The 14,258-nt window shown below is 40.9% G+C and overlaps 1 protein-coding gene across 2 annotated transcripts in view; it reads left to right on the top strand.

The window, feature by feature from the left end:
* The window catches only part of TSHR (thyroid stimulating hormone receptor), a 119,560-nt gene that overhangs the window by 88,927 nt on the left and 16,375 nt on the right, over positions 1-14,258 (top strand). For both annotated transcript variants that reach the window (XM_060181259.1, XM_007533813.2), the window contains one exon: positions 6,336-6,413. In XM_060181259.1, the coding sequence (XP_060037242.1) occupies positions 6,336-6,413 (78 nt within the window). The remainder of the gene's footprint in view (positions 1-6,335; positions 6,414-14,258) is intronic.

Here is a 14,258-nt window from a genome sequence, read left to right as displayed (position 1 = left end):
AAATTAGGAAATTTGACCTCATTTAGACTCAAGTTTTAGTGAAACTGAAAAATACAATTGCGTACAAATTGTGGACAGAGTCTACATTGAGAACAAGCAGTGATGTTTCAGCAGCAGTTGGGTAATTAGTTAAAAGTTCATGAAAATGATGGCAGATGTGTGAAAGCAGATGGCCTTGTGATTTCATATGGAACTGAGTACGTTGTCATCACTCAGCTGCTGAACTAACAACAATGTAAGCTTGCTCAACAGAAGGTGAAGTCAAGTCACACATTCGTTCTTAGGAACCTCTTTCCCATTCTTCCCACACACTCTGGAGCGCCTACTTCTCTGTATTGTATCATTGTCAAACTCTAGGAACTTGCTACTGACAGTAAACATTTGGGCAGGGGGAAAAACACCATTTCAATGTACATAACACCATTTCAATGTACATAACAAAACACCCAGCATTATGAACAGAGAAAGCAACACAATTCCTGTGTGAGTTACAGTCACATATTAGCTAACTGAAAAAGCAAAACACCACAGATTAGAATTTGGGGAGAAGCTGACAGATAACCAGATTAATTTTTCTCATGGCTATGCATTTGAGCAGCTTGTAGGATATGCTCCAAGACTCATATCTACTTCTCACAACTGAAACTTTGAGACAGGTGTCCTCGTTTTTGTTGCCAAAAGAATTTCTACGAGGCTTGACAGCCTCCCCATTAATACTCCAAGTAATCACCGCTGTGCGAGGGAGACCAGCTCCCCTCAGAAGTTTCCCTAGGAGAGCCTCACAATATAGACAGATACAGGAGCCAGGTGGTGGCGCCCCAATTAAATGCATAAATTACAGTGTGCAAGGTCCCAGGTTCAAGCCCCTGGTTCAAGCTTCACAAGTGGTGAGACAGGGCTGCAGGTGTCTCTCTGCCTCTCTTCCTTTCTATCTTCCCCTCCCCTCTCAATTTCTGTCTCTAACAAATCAAGTATTTAAAAAAAAAAAAAACAATATAAACAGATACCAGTGAAACTGTTATACTGGGCAGATGGAGGTTGAAATTCCACCTTGCAGCTGAAATGCATCCTGAAACTCCCTAGACAGAATAGTTTTTGTTTGTTTGTTTCCATTTTATTGGGGGGGGGGTAATGGTTTGGATCACAGTTATCCACACAAGAGCACCATTTCCCAGCTCTGTGACAGAGGTGTCTGCAATATATTTTCATCTCCCACCTATAGCCCTAAGCCCCCAAGACCCGCCCCCTATTCCTTCCTTCCCCAGAGTCCCTTGCTTTGGTGCAGTCCTCCATGCGTACAGCTTTGACTGCTACAGCATCATCCGCTTGCCTCTGACTTAGATCACTTCCATCTGCACATAACATAGAGGATGTCTTTAGCTAAGAGTTACCTGGAACTTGGATTTGCATTTATTTATCCGCCAGGACTGGATGGATATCTGCTATGTGCCAGGAGTGAGTCCAGTGGAGAAGGATGTATGTGTGTCATCAAACTAGCTGTAGGACTGAATTTCTCAGCTGGGTCTTCTTCCTCAACCCATACCTGGCTATCGTGGCTTTTCTTAGCACTTTGTTCTTCCTCAATTATGAGAGGAATAGTGCGTGTTGTTAAAATTCGTAGGCTCTAGCTGGCCGAGCTAGCTTCACCGGCGGGTAACAGAGATGCGGAGACAACGGCTGGGCAGGGAAGCTGTATTTCTTTATTCAGGAACAACGATTCATAAACTAAGACAAACTAATCACCAAACAGAACTCTGCTGTCTCTTTGCGGCGGCGCAAGCACTCTCTCTTACTCTGGAACTCAGGAACTCAGGAACCCTCTCTTACTCTCGAACTCTCAAACTCTGGCACTCAGGAACCCTGAAACTCTGGCGGGGTTCCTAGGGGCGGGGCCAAGCGGCCACGAAAACTAACTGGACTGATCCAGTTCTCTTGGCAGGGGAGAACTAGAACCCAATGTAAAGCATACAACAAGTGCGTAAATCATGGCAAGAGTTTTCTTTTAAAATTTTTTAAAATTATTTTTATTTATTTCCTTTTGTTGCCCTTTTTGTCTTATTGCTGTAGTTATTATTGTTGTTGTTATTGATGTCGTCATTATTGGATAGGGCAAAGAGAAATGGAGAGAGGAGGGGAAGACAGAGAGGGGAAGAGAAAGACATCTGCAGACCTGCTTCACCGCCTGTGAAGCGAGTCCCCTGCAGGTAGGGAGCCAGGGCTCGAACTGGGATCCTTAGCTGGTCCTTGCACTTTGCGCCACATGTGCTTAACCCGCTATGCTACCACGTGACTCCCAGCAAGAGGTTTTTTTTTTAATATTTATTTATTACCTTATTTATTTCCTTTTGTTGTCCTTGTTGTTTTATTGTTGTTGTCGTTGTTGGATAGGACAGAGAGAAATGGAGAGAGGAGGGGAAGACAGAGAGGGGGAAAGAAAGACAGCCACCTGCAGACCTGCTTCATCGCCTGTGAAGCAACTCCCCTGCAGGTGGGGAGCCAGGGGCTCAAACCGGGATTCTTAAGCCGGTCCTTGGGCTTTGCACCATGTGGGCTTAACCCGCTGCACTACCGCCTGACTCCCAGCAAGAGTTTTCTTAAGCCCTCTTCCACCTAGGAAAAATATGGCATCTTTTTTTCTAGGAAGAACTTCCCAAGAAGTTTTCAAAGAGGCCTAAGTCTTAACAATGAGAGCACACTGAACACACATAAAAGTAACATTGTACTATTTTTATTGTGATATATATGTGTGTATTTAAATTTTTACTTATTAATAAGAACCAGAGTATCGCTCTGGCATGTGCAATGGCAGGGATTGAACTCAGGAACTCTTGCTCCAGGGTCTAATGCTTAATCCGCTATGCCACCTGCCAGGCCACAATTGTGCTAGATGGGTTCTTTTTGTTTGCTACTAAATTTACTGCTGGGGTTCAGTGTCTACACAACTCCACTGCTCATGGTGGTCATTTTTTTTCTTTCCGCTAGGTAGAGGATGAGATACAGGGAGGGAGGGAGAGAGGGAGAGAGAGAGAGAGAGAAACAGAGAGAGACAGAAAGAGAGAGAGACAGAGAGAGAAAGAGAAGTCACAGCACCACTCCACCGCTTGTAAAATCTCCCCACCACAGGCACTCCCATGTGGTGTGGCCTAGGGCTTGAACCCAGGTCCTTCCACATGATAACATGTATACTCTACCATTTGAGCTACCAGCTGGCCACCTCATGTTATTTTTAAAGAAGATGCCAGATTTTCTACCCTGAGTTCTTCCTGGTATTTGCATTTAGAAACCTTGACTTCTGAGATGTTTTTCCTTTCATCTTTAGCTACAAGCCTTTCTATTTTAAGATTATTTATGCTTATGTTGCCCATGCCAGAAACAAAGTATAAATTATTTCTTCCCCCCCCACCACACACCTACAGACATTGTCTGAAGTTGGCAACCAATCTTATAGTTTACCAAGATAAATCAGGATAAAGTCTATCTAAGGAACAGTTTAATAAACTGGACTAACATTACCCACAATTATTATGTGAGACATAGAGCTGATGTGAGCACTTTCCTCTTGGTTATCAAGGATTCAAATTGCAGGTAGGCTGAGCAATCTGAATCCCAGGTTAAAAGCTAAATACGACAGTCCTCAAGCTGCAAACAGCAGTTCCATTTTAAAGCACCTAGTTATCTCTGAGCGATAAAGGGCCCAGCCCCATCAGCTGTATTGGTCTGAGAGAACACAACCTCCTCGGAGACGCAGTTCATCTCCGTTCAAGCTGGCTGCGTCTTCTCTCCAGCCTCTGCTCCGCTCCTGGACTCTGGCTGGCTTTCCCAGTTTGAACTCGTCTTTAGTGTTTCTGGTAAACTGCAACATTTATCAACCAGCCTCCTGGTCTCTGGGGGCATATTGGATATCAGACAAAAACACTGCAGAATTGGAAGGGCAATTATTGAGTTGTACAATGAGTCTAATGATTAGAGCAAGTCGATTTCACTTGCAACGGTTGGAAATGAAGAGAAACCAAGATGAGCTCACGGCCCTTGCTTGATTGTCAGCAGTTTGGGAACAGAATGTGATCTCCACGCTGGTATTTGCATTTAGAAACCTTGTAGGGTCCAGAGAGTACAAAAGAGACGCCAGCCCAGGTGCACTGAGCTGAGCTGAGGTTGTCTTTTTACGGAACCATGCTCTTCAAAAATCTTGCTATTTTCTCTGGGGGAAAGATCCAGCTCTTGCCTATTCTAACTAGAACACTCACCAAATGTGCTATGTAGACACAGCGGGCAAAAGGAGAGTCAAATAATTATCATCAATGCCTCTGCTGAGAGCCTTAAGGAATAATAACCCTTTACCCAGAAGGCATGGATTGGTTGTTTTGGCAGCATGGTTGGGTTTTGTACATGTGTGAAATTAATTGGCCCTCTCTGTTACAGCCTTAGCAGTATTCTAGAATAACCTGGAAGGTGGCACAGTGGTTAAAGTGCCGGACTTAGAAGCATTAATTCCTGAGTTGACCTTTTTTGCTTTTTCCCTTTTGTTGCCCTTGTTTTATGGTTGTTGTAGTTATTGTTGTTACTGATGTTGTCGTGCTTGGATAGGACAGAGAGAAATGGAGAGGGGAGGGGAAGATAGAGTGGGAGAGAAAGACAGACACCTGCAGACCTGCTTCACTGCTTGTGAAGCGACTCCCCTGCAGGTGGGGAGCTGGGGGCTCCAACCGGGATCCTTAAACCGGTCCTTGCGCTTTGTGCCACATGCACTTAACCCGCTGCACTACCGCCCGACCCCCTGAATTCCTGAGTTTAGACTCCAGTGTCACAAGTGCCAGTGTGATGCTCTGATATCCTCTCCCTCTCTCTCTCATTAATAAACATATTTTACCAACAATATTTTGAAGCTTGGTGTTCAGCCACTATCTTTCTGGAATTTGTAAGCAAGCTGCCTTAGTTCTGCCATAAAGAAAATCAGTTGGCTAGAGCAGGGAAGAGAACATAATGGTTCTGCAAACAGACTTTTAAAAAATATCTTTATTTATTTATTATTGGGTAGAGATAGAGAGAAATTGAGAGGGAAGGGGAAATAGAGAGAGGGAAAGAGACAGAGAGACACCTGCAGACCTGCTTCACCACTCTTGAAGCTTTCCCCTTTAGGTGGGGATCAGAGATTTGAACCTGTGTCCTTGCACACTGTGATGTTTGCACTTAACCAGATGCACTACAGCCTGCCCCCCAACCCTATGTATTTAGTACTGACCACCTCATTCTTTGGAGGGGAGAAGGGGGATGCTCCACTGATTTTTCTAATTTACTTAAACATTCACTCAACAACAACAACAACAACAAAGCACTGAAATCAGTAATGCTAGAGTTATAACAATGAATAAAAGAGGAAGGTTATATTCTGCTTGGGGACACATGGCAGACAATCTCGTCAATCATTGTTAAATCACCGGAGGGAGGAAGGAGTACATAAAGAAGATAATTATAGATTATGATAATGCACTGAAGGAAGTAAAGTGTGGTGAGAAAAACTGGTGTTGGCCACACCCAAAGGAAAGATCCAGACGGGCCGGGCAGTGGCACACCTGGTTAAGCACACATGTTACTGTGGACAAGGGCCCTGACTGAAACCCCGATCCCTACCTGTAGCGGGAAAGCTGCATGAGTGGCAAACCAAATCCTCCAAGTGTCTCTCTGTCACTCTCATTCTCTGTCTCCCCTCTCCCTCTCAGTTTCTCTCAATGCTATCAAATAAATAAGTTGATAAGATCCAAACTTCTGAGTCTCTGAAACTTCATATCACTACTCCCTGCCTTCATTCCACTGCTGTTTAAAACCTGGTTTTCAGTTATAAATGATAAACACTAAAAGGCAAAGTTTAAATCTGTTGGTATGAAAAATGACTGAAAAATGCAATCGCCTGTGTTCAGGTAACTAGGACATTAGACAACCTGGACTAAATCTACATATATAAGCTAGATCACTGGGCGGAGGGTAGGTAGCACAATGGTTATGCAAACAGACTCTCATGTCTGAGGCTCTAAAGTTCCAGGTTCAATCCCCCACACCACCATAAACCAGAGCTGAACAGTGCTCTGGTTAAAATAATAATAATAATAAGCTGGATCATACACATGCTCATGTTCAAGGATTTCTGCCATAATTAATGTGTACAAACCTCAAACTATTAAAATCTAGAGTGTTATGATTCCTAAGCCAGAAGAAGGTAAGTTGTTTTCTAAGTCCTTAAAAAAACAGTATCTAGGAATGGTTAACATTTTACTTTGGTATTTATACTGATTTGCTTTACTTCATCTAATTCATATATTCTCTCCCTCCCACACCAGTTACCTCAACAAGAATAAGTACTTGACAGATATTGACAAAGATGCATTTGGAGGAGTCTACAATGGACCGACTTTGCTGTGAGTAAGATATACAAAGGATGACTTCTTTCGGAACAGGAGACTCATAAGGAACAACTGATGGTTGTGGGTAGGGAATGTTGTCTTGGATAAAGGCTTCTGCCTTGTACTTTTCTGCCCAGTAGGATATTAAATTCTTGTTCTTTGAGACTCAAAAGGTCCCCTGCTCCATCATGTCATTGTGATGCTTGACCAGCCTCCACCTTAGTGTGGACATCCATAGAGAAAACAGACTTCTGACTAGCTCTTTGCAATATTGTGAGACACTAACTCTAAAAATCAGTGGAAGACACTAGTTTTTGCAGAGAATATGTCTGTGTGTCAAACAATGCCTGGCTCAAAAAAAGGGGGGTGGATACACATGACAATTTGGCTCTTACCCAGAAGAACTTACTCTCATTGGGGAAGAGCAGGCATAAAACAGCATGAACCAAATTCTTCTGTTTCCTCTAACTGACATCTCTATGCCAATCAGGTGTGAAGTTTAGTTCTCTCACCCTTCTTAGTCACCACCAACTTCTCCATTGCTTGGGCATTTTGCCTTGATAATAATAAATCAAGTCCTTGCAAAGTGGACCAGAGTAACCCCAGGAAATACCAAGAGAACATACTGGAAGAGAGAAGCAATCTCAGGGGCTCTCGCTGTCTTTATAAGTGACCATTGCCCCTCAGGTAACAGGTAGGAAGCAAATGCATGTTGAGGGGACACTGGGTCACGCAGTCCTGAGAACTGAACATTCTTCCTCTTTCACATTAACAACTGCACTTTATTTTTAGATTGAATACAGCAAATTAAGTGGATTTATGGCCTTATTCTCTTAATACATAGATTTTAGTAAGAGTACATAGTGACCCTGAAAACCCATGGAGAGGCCACTTGGAGGACGCATTGTTAACTTCTACCAAAGTACTTAAAAGTCATTTTAATTATTTCTTTCTACAAAAAGTCAAGAGGGGAAAAAAATGACCTTTCTTTGATTTTTACAATCCAGAAGATATGTTTAAAAGCTATCCTTAGAGGGCCGGGTAGTAAATGCACAGGAGTAATCGGACATAGTGTGAAGCACAAGCCCCTGGCTCCCCACCTTCAGAGGATGGGGTCACTTCACAAGTGGTGAAGCAGGCTTTCTCCCCCTCTCTGTCTTTCCCTCCTCTCTCAGTTTCTCTCTGTCCTGTCCAATAACAACAGCAGCAGCAACAACAATGATAACAGAAATAAAAGATGAGGCTCTCTTACCTGAGGCTCTGAAGTCCCAGGTTCAATCCCTTACACCACCAAAAGCCAGAGCCAATCAGTGTTCTGGCTGTAAAAATAAAATAAAATAAAATAAAATTTTTGTGCAAAGACCTAGCTTCAAGCCCTTGGCCCCCACCTGTGGGGGGGGGAGCTTCATGAGTGGTCCTTCTCCCTCTCTATATCCCCCTCCACTCTAAGTGTTTCTCTGTCTCTATCCAATAATAAGATAAATAATTATTTTTTAAAAAGCTACCTGTGGGCCAGGTGGTGGCACACCTGGTTGAGCGTACATGTTACAGTGCACAAGGACCCAGGTTTGAGTCCCCGGTCCCCACCTGCAGGGAGAAAGTGGTGAAGCAGTGCTGCAGGTGTCTCTCTGTCTCTCTTCCTCTCTATTCCCCCCTTCCCTCTTGATTTCTGGCTGTCTCTAGCCAATAAATAAATATAATAAAAATATTTTTAAAATTTAAAAAGCTATCCTTAATAGGTTTCACTCATGTGTGGAATATACATAAAACAATGTATGGGGGGGGAATAAAACAAAAAAAAGAAAAAACCAATTTAGTGAAAATTATATAAAGGAAAAAAAGAGGGTGGGTAGGTAGCATAACAGTTCTGCAAAGACTTTCAGGCCTGAGGCTTTGAGTTTCAGATTCAATCTCCCATATCACAATAAGCCAGAGCTGAGTAGTGAGCTAGTAAAGAAAAAAACAATGTTGTGGGGGAGAAAGGAAGGGTGGAAGAAAGGAGAAAGACAGACCGGGGGGGGGGGGGGGAGGAAGAGAAGAGAAGAGAAAAGGAAATAAAGGAAGAGGAAAGAAGGATGGTGGGGGTGTAGCTCAGTTGTAGAGCATTTTGACTGCAGAAAAGAGGAAAGGGATGGGCAAGGGTTTTCTTTGAACATGAAAGCAAACTAGAACTTTTGGTGGCAGATATGGTGACTCTTACACCCCTTACTGTTAAAGTATTCAAAATCATTGATGAGCCTATTTCTTAAACTGTCTTCAGCTGTTTCTTCAAGATAAGGATAGTTCACCAGTGAATGAGGGAAGTTTTTGTTTTTTTAAATAACTTTGTTCTTTGGAGCAAGTCTCATGAAACAGGCATTGGGAAATATTTCCATGCTATGTGATTTTCCTGATAAAGATGGTAAATGACACCAAAAAATCTCCTTTGTTAAAATCAGAAACTGAATTTTACTTGCTCTTAAGAATATTTTAAACTAGTATTTAATGGGTTTTAAATCCATGTGTATTAAAAATATGAAAACTAAACACTTTCAGATTAGTGTGTAAAAATAACTAATTTACAAAAATATGAATCTCAAGAAAAGCTTGCCTTGAATTAGATTAAAAGATGAGAAACAGCATTATAATTACAGCCAAGTTTATTCCATTTGAAATCATATGTCTTTGTGAAGTAGCTTTTTAAAAGGGAGAGCCATTGAAAACAAAACCAAAATGAACTGAATCAGACTCAGACTCATAAATAGCGATAGCAAAAAGACTTAAACAGTAGTTCTTGGGGCGGGATAGACAGCCTAATGGTTATGCAGAAAAGACTGTCGTACCTGAAGTTCCAAAGTCCCAGCTTCAATCTCCAGCACCATCATAAGCCAGAGCTGAGCAGTGCTCTGGAAAAAAAATTAATAATAATAATTCTCAAAAATAGCAAAAGATGTTTAATAATTTTGCTTTCACTTAGTAAATTATTATCTAAAATATTATTTGTTACCTCTTATACCTTTACAATATGTTTAGGGCACTTTGTGATATATATACATATATATATATATATATCACAGTGTTACAATAATACACAGAGAAAAAGCTCATAAATATACATTAGAATTAATCACTAATAAAAATTATAAATTAATAAAGACACATTAGAGTTGTGATTCAAACTCTTACTAATTATAAATACCTGATATTGAGAGGGTTTTAAGGTTAATGGTATAAACCCAAACCACTCAAAGTGTGGGTCACCAAGTCCCCATAATCAATTCCCATAAGCCTTCCTTAGAAATATCGACCTGCCAACGCCCATGTTCAGCAGGGAAGCAATTACAGAGGGCAGACCTCCCACCTTCTGCACCCCATAATGACCCTGGGTCCATGCTCCCAGAGGGATAAACAACAGGAAAGTTATCAGGGGAGAGGATGGGATACGGAGTTCTCTGGTGGTGGGAACTGTGTGGAGTTGTACCCCTCTTATCCTATGGTTTGGTCAGTGTTTCCTTTTTATAAATAAAAATTTTAAAAAAGAAAGAAATATGAACAGTGAGGCTGGGTGTTGGTGCACCTGTTGAGCACACATGTTAAAATGCACAAGACCCAGATTCGAGCCCCCAGACCCACTGCAGAGAGAAAGCTTTGCAAGTGGTGAAGCAGTGCTGCAGGTGTCTGTCTCTCTACCTCTCTAGCTCCCCTTTCCTTCTCAATTTCTGGCTGTTCTGCCCAATAACTAAATAAAGATAATTCAAAAATGAAATATGGAGGCCAGGTGGTGGCACACCTGGTTGAGTTAACATGTTACAGTGCGCAAGGACCCAGGTTCGAGCCCCTAATCCCCTGCCTCACGAGTGGGGAAGCAGGGCTGTTGGTGTCTCTCTGTCTCTCTTCCTATCTCTCCCTTCTCAATTGCTTGCTGTCCCTACCCAATAAAAATAAAGATAATTTAAAAAATTTTAAAAACAAAAGCAAAAAAGAAATATGAATAGAAACCAGGCCTTTAAGGAAAGCTATGGACATGAAAACAAATAAGAACAAAGAAGAGAATCTTATGTAAATAAATAGAAGCTGTTCAGTGAGAAGGAAAAAATGTAAAAATTATACCTGAGAGACAGTTTTACATTCACAAAATAATTCACTGTATAAGAATATTCAGAAAACAAAAAAAAATAATTGTGATTGATGGAATAATGCATAGGATCTTAGCAATTATTTTATTAAAATCATTCCAAACAAACAAAAAAAACCAGAACTAAACAAATGGAACATCAAACCAAAAACCTTCTGCTTAGTACAAGAGTCCATCAACACAAACAGAGAATATTTTCAAATAATATATATAATAAGAGGCTAATATACAAAGTACAACTGAATAGCAAATAATAATAATAATCTCGTGGCACAAAGCGCAAGGACCGGCGTAAGGATCCCAGTTCGAGCTCCCGGCTCCCCACCTGCAGGGGAGTCGCTTCACAGGTGGTGAAGCAGGTCTGCAGGTGTCTTTCTTTCTCTCCCCCTCTCTGTCTTCCCCTCCGCTCTCCATTTCTCTCTGTCTTATCCAACAACAACGACATCACTAACAACAACAATAATAACTACAACAATAAAACAACAAGGGCAACAAAAGGGAATAAATAAATTTTTTAATGTAGAAAAAAGAGAGAAAGAGACAGAGAAACAACTGCAGCACTGCTTCACCACTCACAAAGCTTTCCCCCTGTAGGTGGAGACAGGGAGTGGAACCTGGGTCCTTACGCTTTGTAGCATGTACGCTCAGCATCACCACTTGGTCCCTAAGAGTCATTTCTCTAAAGAAGAAATACAAATGGCCAACCAGTGTAAAAGAATGAAGGTCATATCAGTAATCATCACTTTACATCACTAGTCACCATGGAAATAAATACAAACCAAAACTTCGATGAGATCTAGCTCTCACATCTATTTATGAAGGATAAGAAACCTTTGTGCACTGTTGGTGGGAACTGGACACTATAGAAAATACTATGTAAATTCCTTAAAAAGTGAACATGACCACAGAAGGTGAGCTCAGATCTACAGCGATGCAGAGGTCGCATAGGCTCCTAAACTGAATATGGGCCCCAGACCACATCAAATTGATAGGGTTTACAGTCAACAATATTTATACACCTTTCCCATATTTGGGAGCTACTCTCTTCCCTGATCCAGCTTTCTGGTCCTTTTCCAGCCATGACATCATTTCCTCAGAAAATAACTTGGATCCACCTGCATGTCAGATTTCAGGCTCAGAGGAAAAAAAAAAACTAGAATAGCCACAGGCCCTTTGGAATATAACTGAAATATGCCTACTAGCTATCTACAAAATGGAGGACCCCCCCCCCCAACTCTTCATCTGCACTATTCCAGCCTTTAGGTCTATGACTGGTCAACAATTTGTTTGGCTTTGTATGTTAACTCTCTTGTCAGCCACCAGTTCCATGTGACCTCCATAACAGCTAGTTTTCTAAAGTCTAAATTATGTAACACACTTTAATAAACATTGAATTTACTGTTGCAAGTTATTGTTATAATCATCCCATTTACTATTATAAGGATCTGCTAAGATGATGAAATCTTAGTAATAATATCCTTGAGTTCACATTACACGTAACAACAAAAATAAACTTCAAAAATAAACCACTGTTGCTATTAACTGATCAAATTAATCATTTCCAAATCCAAGGGTCACAGTCATATTGATTTAGATAAAAATGGTTTCTGTTTTTTCTTCTGATTCTTAATGAGAGTTATTATTAGATGGCTGGAAAACTATGGTAGGTTTCTTTCTAGCATGTCAGGAGTCCATGGTAGATGATCCTGAAATCACCTAGAATTTTCTAATTATTAGTAATAAATAGAATTTTTCTTTAGTGGGGGATTAACGGTTTATATTAATCAACAGTAAAATAGAGTAGTCGGTACATGTATAATATTTCTGTTTCCCACACAATTATTAGTAATAAATTGAATCTATATATAAAATAGAATACTTGTCAGCCAAAAAGCTGGCACAGTACTAGAATATAAGACCTACAGCCATGACCTTCCAAGTTTGATTCACAGCACAGTATGTGCTAGAGTTATGCTCTGATTCTCTTTCACAAACACATCTCTTTCAAAATCATAACATAATGATATATTACTTACATGTATATTAGATCGTATGTACCTATATGCACTTAATTTACTTACCTAGTAAATGTTATGAAAATTAATTTTATCATCTTTTTAAATATAACTAACATCAATATAGCACTCACAGTTTAAGTGTACAGTGAGGAGTGAGGAGTTTTGGCAAAACTACACAACAACCCGGGGGTCAGGCAGTGGCGTAACCAGTCGAGCACACAAGTTGTCATGTGCGAGAACCTGAGTTTGAGCCTCCAGTCCTCACCTGTATGGTGGAGCTTCACAAGTGGTGAGGCAAGCTGCAGGTGTCTCTTCTCTGTCTCTCTTTTCCCCTCTCTCGCCCTACTTTGCTCTGTCTTTATCATAATTTAAAAATGAAAAGAAAGGGAGTCGGGCAGTAGCGCAGCGAGTTAAGTGCAGGTGGCACAAAGCACAAGGACCGGCGTAAGGATCCCAGTTCAAGCCCCCGGCTCCCCACCTGCAGGGGAGTCGCTTCACAGGCAGTGAAGCAGGTCTGCAGGTGTCTATCTTTCTCTCCTCTTCTCTGTCTTCCCCTCCTCTCTTCATTTCTCTCTGTCCTATCTGGCAACAATGACATCAATAACAACAATGATAAAAACAACAAGGGCAACAAAAAGGAAAATAAATATTTTAAAAAATAAAAATAACTACCCCAGTCAAATCTCAAGAGTATTTAACCACACAGAAAGTTCCCTCATTTTCCATTCCTTCCATAGAAAGGCACAGACCATTTTATCTTTCTAAGGTTAAAATTAAGAAGTAAAATTGTCAGGTTACAGGATAAGTGTATGTATAACTGATGGAAATACAGTTAAATTGCCTTCCGTAATGTTCTCCTATTTTCCCAGTGAAGTATAAGAGTTTCATACTGACCAATCCATTTCACTGTCATTTTTATTCTACCCATTTTACTGGGTACAGAATAGTATTTCATGGTTTTGTGTTTTCCTGATTAATCATAACATTGAAAATTTTGCATGTATTTATAGTAGGAGTAATTGAATAGCTCATACGGGTTTCTTCAACTCACCCCACATTCTATTTCCTTCACTTCTGCCCATTCTCAATCCTGACCATAGTATTGTGCTGGGACTGCTGTCATCCTCCTGTCTATCTGGCAGACTTGGAGATGGGGATGGAAACAGAGCCTGGAGTTCCTTGTCTTCCTGTCCGTGACTATTTAGCAGAATCATCTGAGTAATTCTCTAAGAGAGGAAAGAAACCTCCTGGAGTGGGAAGCCAGGGGAGGGTTTTTTTGTTTTTGTTTTTGTTTTTTTGCTAGGCTTCTCTACTCATAGACTGTAAAATGAGTGGCAAAGACAATAGTTCTTACAGTTACCGGTGTGGGTGCCATGCCAAGGGAGCCTAGTTTTTGAAAAGACTACTGAATCATCCACATCTCCAAAGGCGCTGCAAGGGAGAGGATATTTTGCAAGCACTTTGTGGAGTCTATGAGATCTGTGAAAACATTCACAGAAAACCTTGACCAGAACAAATAGCCCTTTTAGAATTGTGAGCCTCTGACTTCTTGCAAAGAATAAGAAGATGGTTTATTTCAACCCTAGGAATCTTGAACCAGAGCAGCTGGTCAACAACTCAAAAGACTAATTTCCTCTCAAGAAATCTAGACATATAATATTGATCAATATTTGTGAACTACCATCAACGCTGATAAGAGGACAGAGATTAATCTAAAATTATATGCTT

Source organism: Erinaceus europaeus, chromosome 22 (genome assembly GCF_950295315.1).
Source record: "Erinaceus europaeus chromosome 22, mEriEur2.1, whole genome shotgun sequence".
Lineage (NCBI taxonomy): Eukaryota > Metazoa > Chordata > Mammalia > Eulipotyphla > Erinaceidae > Erinaceus > Erinaceus europaeus.
Note: the sequence above shows the minus strand (reverse complement) of the source record. Positions and strands in the feature narration are given on the sequence as shown.